An 8438-nucleotide genomic window follows, 5' to 3' on the forward strand; every position below is an offset into this window, starting at 1 on the left:
AAGGCTGTGCTGGGAATTTCCACTGACAAAAGCCATGTGGAAGAGGGATTGCAGTGAGGAGGTGGAATGGGGAAGATGGTGTTAAAAAGCTGGCTGGACCCAACCCACTGTGTGATAATGAATCTCTTCAACTGCTTTCACACATTGGATAATGCACTTCAGCAACTGTTTGCAAGTGGATTTTCCTGTTTCATACAAGAAAATCCAACTGCAAATGCCTGATAAAAGTGCGCTGAAAGTGCATTATCTAGTGTGTGTGAAAGCAAGCATAGTCTTTAGCAATGGCACGAGATTCTTTTGTTGTTTTTTTAAAAAACTATAAACGTGTCACATACATAGATTTGCTACACCCTTTCTGCTCACAATATACTCATCCACAGTGGCCCTCGGAGACTAACACACTGTACTATAATGATATGATCAATTTTGAGCGCAGCGCTATTCAAGCAGCCTGAAATAAAACATGCAATCCAAAAACAAACCTGCATATCCAGCAGCAGCTATTGTCAGACCGACTGCTATCATGGTACTAGCCTAAAAAAAAAAAAAGGAAGGAGAGGGGAGCAATATTGTAAAAGCTATAAAGCAGTCATTTCAATGCATTAAGTATACTTACTGTTGGGATTCAAATGGTTTGAGAGATAGGAGAAAAACACTCTGAAGTGGCCATGAAATGGATAGTTTAAAGGTTACTTACAATTCACAAAAGGCCTTAATTGTCAGCTTACAAACACTTCTTACATTAGAATCGTAGAAGGTATACCTGCTGACGGTTAAGTCCTCTGGGGAAAAGATGGGCTATATGTAACACTGGAAATAAACTCCTGGGACAGGCAACAAATCATATCTGTATTTTCTGAAGTAGGAAAACAGTTCCCCCCCCTTCAGTTTACAAGGGCACAAAAAAGGTGTGAATTTATTTTAAATTTATTTTATTTGTTTAATTCAAAAGCTTGCATATAACAGGCTATGCATTTTACAGTACAAATAAGGGGCAAAACATGCCTTTAGTGGACAATAAACCAAGGGGAGTTCTCCTTTTGGAATTCCCTCTCATCAACCTTGCAGGGTTTTTGTGAGAGGAGGTTAGGGCCCTGCGAGAGTTCTGCAGGGCCTGCAAGACGTCACCCCAGAGTTGGAAACGACTGGTGCTTGCACAGGGGACTACCTTTACCTTTTTAACATCTGCAGCAATGGGACTGGCCCATAAGAACACCACCAATGGCTTACCTCACCACACTATGGTGATTCTGAGACCTCTGAGTACAGCTAACTACCAGAATTTAATCGCTGCCTGAAATCATGACAGTAGCACATGCAAATGTTTTTAAATTGTTTTTATGTCTTATGTTTTTATTGTTTATTTTGTCAGTCACACTAGCATGCTTGCATTGACCCTTGGTCTGTGAGCATCCCTGAGCCTGCCTTTGGCGGGCTATAAATTAAATTAAATAAAAATAATAAAATGTTGGAAAAGAATAATGTAAACCACTTTGGGTCCCGATTAGGGAGAAAGGGGGGATATAAATGAAGTAGATAAATAATAAACAAACTTCCCTTTCTTGCTCTCAAACAGGGCTCTGAAGCAGTTGACAGAATACTGGATTCGAGGAAGATCCCTATTCATTCTCAGCTCTAGGTTAAATCTTGGGCAAAATGATAACAGTCCTTCAAATTTACCCATGAAATCAGGTTTTATTTTAAATGGCTGCTTCCAATATAGTGAACTATTTTTGTGTGTGTCTATTTAGATAGAATGCTTTTTAGGCCATAGCTAATGCAGTTCTGCTGGAGTTATGTTCAAAGTAAAATAGATTGAGGGTGTGTGTGGAATGTTTTCATTAGAATTTTTTAAACATTTTAATGGGGATACAGAAAAAAGAAAAGTAGGGGAAAGGGGAAAAAACTTAAGTAAATTTGTTATAATTACATAATATAGAGGCAGTTATACAAATATTAAGGATTTTTTTTATACATTGTATGAGTTTGTAAGAAAAATAAATGGCATTTAGTTTAACATAAAGTAGATTTTGATAAATGTCTGACCCCTAGATCTGTCCACTTAAATGTTTATCCACCCTTGGATCCATGTAATGATATAATCCCATGCCCATCAGAAAGACCTTTGTGACCATCAGAAAGACCCTTGTGACTGTTCCCATTCCCATGGCTGGGTCTTTTAAATGCAACTCCCAGTCACATGTTTGGTGTAGTGGTTAAGTGTGCGGACTCTTATCTGGGAGAGCCGGGTTTGATTCCCCACTCCTCCACTTGCACCTGCAGGAATGGCCTTGGGTCAGCCATAGCTCTTGCAGAGGTTGTCCTTGAAAGGGTAGCTGCGGTGAGAGCCCTCTCCAGCCCCACCCACCTCTGTTGTGGGGGAGGAAGGTAAATGAGATTGTGAGCCACTCTGAGACTCTTCAGAGTGGAGGGCGGGATATAAAACCAATATCATCTTCATCTTCATCTACATGGCAGCACACATGGAAAAGCAGGTGGTAAATAATTGCCATCTTAAGAGTGGTTTTCATGGGAGGTGGCAAATTAGTGGCCAGAGTTAAGGAGGCTTTCTGCAGGCACTGTGCTTTTTGGTTTCACATTTTTCTTCCTTCTTCACCCATGTTCAGGCACTCCAAAATCAGGACCCTAGCAGTTGGTCGTCGTGGAAAGGTTTTTGAATTGCAGCTGAGTTATGGTGACTCCACAGGATTTTCAATGCAAGAGAGATAGTCACTGCCTGCCTCTGCGTAGTGGCCCTGAAATTCCTTGGTGGTCTCCCATCCAAATACTAGCCAGGGCTGACTCTGCTTAGCTTCTGAGATCTGACAAGATTGGGCTAGTGTGAGCAATCCATGGCCCTTGGCAGTTGTCATATTAATTAATTAACTCAGAATAGACCAATCACATTAAGAACATTACAGTTGCATTTTGGAATCAGGTCAACATCCCATTAGTGATTAGTCCAACAGTAGCCAACCAGGTTTCTCTTGAGCAGGGGAGTCAAACATGCAGCCCAGGGGCTGAATCAGGCCCTCGGAGGGCTGCTATCAGACCCCCAAGCTACTGGCTGTCATCTGCTTCCTTCTTCCTCTCTCTTGCTTCCTTCTGCATAACAGCTTGCTTTGCAAGGCTTGCTAAATTGCTCAGGAGCTACAAAGCAAAGTCTATTTTCTCCATTGGCTAAGACTCCTCCCTTGGGGAAGAATGGGGGAATAGCTTGGTTTGCCAGACTCTCTCAATCTCACAGCAGAGCTACTGAGCCAAGCCTCTGTTCCTTCTATTGACTGAGGCCCCTCCCCCTCTTGGTCCCCTGGGAAAGGAAGGAAAGAGCTAGAGTTTCCTTTACCCAGTTCCCTGGGTCCCATGGGAAAGATACAAAGAAAGCACTTTTAAGACCGCTGATTGCCAAGGTTTTAAGCATTTTAAGGTTTTTTTTTTTTTTTTAAAAATATTAAATTGTGTTTGTCTGTGTCCTCTATAAAGTTTATATCTCTGCATCCTAATCTTAAATAGGTACACCCATCAAGGTCTCATTTATGTCAGTTCCATCCCTCATAACAAATGAGTTAAACACCCCTGCTCTAGAAGCTCATAACCAGGGTTTGTGTAAACAATGTCGGTGCGGTAGTTAGCAGAGTGAGCTTCGTGACGTGCCCGACACTGAGCTCCAGGAAAGAAATCAGCCAGACACCTGCAGCTAGTGCCAAAGTAGTGTATTTACAGAGTATACAGTAAGTGCTCACTAGTGCAGTCCAAGATATTATTCACACAGACAAAATGCTCCGCCAGACAGCTAACTCTCGAAGAGAGACCTGTGTATTGCCCACACAGCTTACTTATAGTTCAGCCAGCCAATCCAGGCTGTGCAGAGTCATGCTGACTCAGCATGTTCCCTCACCTGTTCTCAGCCGGCTCAAACCAGCCTGCTGATAAGGTCACTGTGACCTAGCATGCCTGCTAGATCACCATCTGTCAAATCAGAGCTGTCATACTGGGTTAAGATAGATTCATACCTCAACGTGGTAAAGAACAACAAAATCTACATGGAAAAAAACCCCTAAATGATATCCAGCTTGTTAGCTAAAAGGCGGGAATGGACAAATTCACAGAGGACATGGCTATCAATGGCTACTAGTCACAATGGCTATCTACTCTCTCCAGTACTGGTGACGGAATGCCTCTGTGTCAGTTGCTGGGAAGCATAGACAGGAGGATGCTGTTGCGGTCATCCCGCTCATGGGTTTCCTAGAGGCAGCTGGTCAGCCACTGTGCAATCAGAATGCTGCGCAAGATGGGCCACTGGTCTGACCCAACATGGCTTCCGTGTTCTGATGTTTCTCTGATTACCTTCCTCCAAAGAGTTCAGAATGGCATAAAGAGGTCTCCCCTCCTCTCATCCTGTATCTTTTCACAACAACGCTATAATGGACTGGCCAGTAGTCACCCAGCAAGTTTCAGAGTTCAACAGGGACTAGAATTTGAATCTTCCTAGTCCGTCACCTGTACCTGGTCATTTTTTTTGTCCCGCTCCAATCAAATGCAGCCACCAGCAACATGGCCATGAATCCAAGAATGTCACCGTGCAGCTAACAACTTGCTTTTATTATTGCACCATGATGCCATTTGTTAACATGGGCAAGGAGTGAGAGAGATTTACTACCAGCTTCTGCATCAACCAGGGGAAATCTAGCAGTGGGGCAAAGCTTTTATTTATTTTCTTCAGTTTATATCCTATCCTTCCTGCAGGCGTGCTCAGAGATCATTCTGATAAACAGTATCATATTTAAAGCTTATAAGAACAGAGAGTTAAATTTTTAAAATAACAGAAAACCAGAGTAAGGTGCTGCCTCAGTGATGAAGCTCTGATGAAACCTTGTAAGCCATGCTGATGGGTATCAGCCACTAACCACAAGGCTAGGGCTACTGGTAGGGGAGGCAAAGAATGGAAAAAATGGATGCCTGCTGCCTCAGCTAAAAGCCCAGCAGAACAACCCTGTCTTACAGGCCCTGTGGAACTGTAGCAGATCCTGCAGGGCCCTAATCTCAACTGGGAGCTTGTTTCACCAGGCTGGGGCCAGGGTCAAGAAAGCCCTGTCGAGGCTAGCAGGACATCCTTTGGGTCAGGGGAAACCAGACAATGTTGGTCAGTTGAGTGCTGAGTTCTGTGGGGCACATATGAGGAGAGCAAGATATGCAGGTACGCATATCTACTATTTTTCTACTGACATTTCCAAAAAGTTGCCCAAAGGTGTAACTTCAAATATAACTTTCAGTGTCAGCATCATCTTTTCACACTAATCCTTAACTAATTAGTTGTTGTAATTAGCATGTATCAAACCTGTTGAGAATGGTGCTTTTGTTGTTCTAATAAAATCGATGCTTTAAAATACTTGACCTTTATTTGATAATAACTGACCAAGTCTTTTTTTCAACTGTTTTTGAATTGTGACTTTGAAAAAGCACCCCTAAGTTAGATATGGCATGACCATCTTTGTTTTGTCCCCAGCATCATTTTTTCTCACAAAGACTCAATACAGACCTGGGATTTCATTTAGCTACCCTGACAGTTTTCAAAACACATCCTTGCAGCAGGTTAGTAAAGTAGGTTGGAATTAATAACCCTGGTATTACAAATGAAGAGCTCAGGCTGAAGGAGCATAGCTTGCCTAAGGTCACCAAGTGAGCTTGTAGCAGAAATGAGATTCTGAAGTGTAGACCTCCCCAGATCACAGGTAACTCCCTAGTAACTACACTACCCCAGCTCATAAAAACAGGAGACAGAGTGGTCCTTCATGCACGCAATTTTAGGTAAGATCTAAGCATGATCCTGGCAGGGCAAAAATTTACCCATGAGACTCTGCATGGGCCCAAGACTTGCTTCTACTGGGCTGTTACAAGCAAAATGTAGCTGTGCATAAAGCAGTAACATGAACACAACACCCACAGGAGCTATGCATCTTGGTCGTGTAAACATTCACAGGCCACTGGTTTGTAAAGTAAAGTTTGTGGAAGTAGCAGTCCAGCAATATGCACAATTCTGGCCATGTGCATAACTGCATAGGAAACCCTTCATTCCCAACAGCATCACATTCAAATCACACTTTAAACTCCCTCTTCACTTTCCATATGTATTCCCTTCATAGACACATGACTTATTCCTCTTCCCTACTCCTTCAACATGCTCAAGACCATCATTTAGGCTGTGTTAATTTATGCATAATGGTTTTTGCCTGTAATAATTTATACGTAACAACGGAATCCCCCCCCAACCCTCTTCAATTTAACTAGGCTTGCATAAGAGGCCAATTTTATCTAGTAGAACAAAGTAGGCGTCAAGTTCACCTTTAAGACCAACAAAGTTTTATTCAGAATGTAAGCTTTCCTGTGCTAGAAGCACACTTCATCAGACGAGGAATCAGATACGGTCAGCAGAGCTATATATAGCTAGTAGGCAGTGGTTTAGAATGCAAAATGGTACACATTTAAGATCCAATGACAGAATAGTAAAATTAACAAACTGAGCCAACCTTTGATCTGGGTAACATGAGCGTGAGAAACCAATAAAACAGTAACATGTCAAATTGTGAGAATGTCTGTTAATCACTCTATTGTGCTCAGAGCACACGGAAGCTTACATTCTGGATAAAACTTTTGTTAGTCTTAAAGGTGATAATGGACTCCTACTTTGTTCTATTGCTTCAGACCAACACGGCTGCCCACTTGGATCTGTCTACAATTTTATCCAGGTTTCAGATAATGTAAAGCTGAAAACAAAACAGCTGCAGATAATTCGGATTAAAATGCAATGCACCGCCCACCCCGCAGCCTCCGAAAGGCGGGTCCACGCCGGCGCCTCCATAAAAAGCAGCAGCATCTCCCACTTCATCAGCAAGGCTGGGGGGGGGGGCACAGAAGGGGGTGAGGGGCTCGCAGGAGCACGCCTTCACCGCCTAGCACACACTGCCTTTCCGGGCAAACTGCAGGGAAGGCAGGCACTCTCTCTCTTTCTCACCATGGTTTCGCTCGCCCCCGCCGAGGGGGAGACGAAAGCGGACGACCCTCGCTTGCTCCTGTGCCCTTTTCCTCGTTCTCCTTCCCCCGCTCCCGACTCCTGCCGTAAAGCGCAGGCCTCTTTCGCGTGTCGTAAAGCGGCCACAGCCACCGCCCCACCCCCTCGCTAACAGAAGGCGGGAATTCAAGCCCCGCGCGCGACTCAGGCGGTGTTTATTGTTAGAGGGGGAAGCTGCTCAGGCTCAGCGTAGCCGTTGGGGAACTTTGTGAGGGGGAAGAAGAAGGCAGGGAAGGGGGATTCGGCGCGCAACACACACCTCATTCAAAAGCTCAGGGAGAGACGAGTGCGTGCGCAGCCTCGTCAGTTTTGCCTTTTAGTGTATTGACACTTCGACTGTAATATGAGAAAGCGCGCTGTGGAAGCTGCCTTATATTGAATCAGACCCTTGGTCCATCAAAGTCAGAATTGTCTACTCAGACTGGCAGCTGCTCTCCAGGGTCTCAAGCTGAGGTTTTCCCATGCCTATTTGTCTGGACCCTTCTTAGTTGGAGATGCCGTGGATTGAACCTGGGACTTTCTGCTTATCAAGTAGCTGCTCAGTCACTGAGCCACTGTCCCTCCCATAAGAACATATGAAGCTGCCTTCTACTAAATCAGACCCCCCTCGGTCCATCAAAGTCAGTATTGTCCACTCAGACTGGCAGCGGCTCTCCAGGGTCTCAAGCTGAGGTTTTTCCATGCCTATTTTCCTGGACCCTTTTTCGTTGGAGATGCCGCGGATTGAACCTGGGACCTTCTGCTTATCAAGTAGATGCTCAATCACTGAGCCACTGTCCCTCCCATAAGAACATATGAAGCTGCCTTCTACTAAATCAGACCCCCCTCGGTCCATCAAAGTCGGTATTGTCCACTCAGACTGGCAGCGGCTCTCCAGGGTCTCAAGCTGAGGTTTTTCACGCCTACTTGCCTGGACCCTTTTTTTAGTAGGAGATGCAGGAGATTGAACCTGGGACCTTCTGTGTACCAAGCAGATGCTCTACCACTGAACCACTGTCCCTCCCGCAACTCATGGTGACTCCATGAAATTGTGGACACCAATGGCGTTTTCAGGGCGAGAGACAGCTTGGCTTGCTGTTGCCTTCTGCTGCAAAACAGTCCCTCTCTTGGGGGGGACGCCTGTGCTGACCCTGCTTAGCTTACAGTCTTTGACCAGATGGAGATGGGTCTAGTCTAGGATATGAGGGCTGCTGCTCTAATCTCGATATAAATTTCCCAGTGAACGTTATGCTCCAAGCACAACACTTTATTTTGGTATTTTTATGATGGCCTCTCCCCCTTCAGTAATTTTACCCTCACGACAACCCTGTGAGGTATAGCAAGGGTCAGCTAAAAAGGCAGTGAGGGGCCTCAGGACACCTTCATGGCT

The 8438-nt window shown here is 44.6% G+C and overlaps 1 protein-coding gene across 2 annotated transcripts in view; it reads right to left on the bottom strand.

The window, feature by feature from the left end:
• The window catches only part of DNAJC19 (DnaJ heat shock protein family (Hsp40) member C19), a 28363-nt gene extending 21159 nt beyond the window's left edge, over positions 1-7204 (bottom strand). For both annotated transcript variants that reach the window (XM_060242577.1, XM_060242576.1), the window contains exons 1-2: positions 7013-7204; positions 483-534 (exon numbers count right to left, since the gene is read on the bottom strand). In XM_060242577.1, the coding sequence (XP_060098560.1) occupies positions 483-534; positions 7013-7015 (55 nt within the window). In that variant the 5' untranslated portion in view covers positions 7016-7204. The remainder of the gene's footprint in view (positions 1-482; positions 535-7012) is intronic.
• Between the last annotated feature and the right edge of the window lie 1234 nt (positions 7205-8438).

This window comes from Heteronotia binoei, chromosome 6 (genome assembly GCF_032191835.1).
Source record: "Heteronotia binoei isolate CCM8104 ecotype False Entrance Well chromosome 6, APGP_CSIRO_Hbin_v1, whole genome shotgun sequence".
In the NCBI taxonomy this organism is placed as follows: Eukaryota; Metazoa; Chordata; class Lepidosauria; order Squamata; family Gekkonidae; genus Heteronotia; species Heteronotia binoei.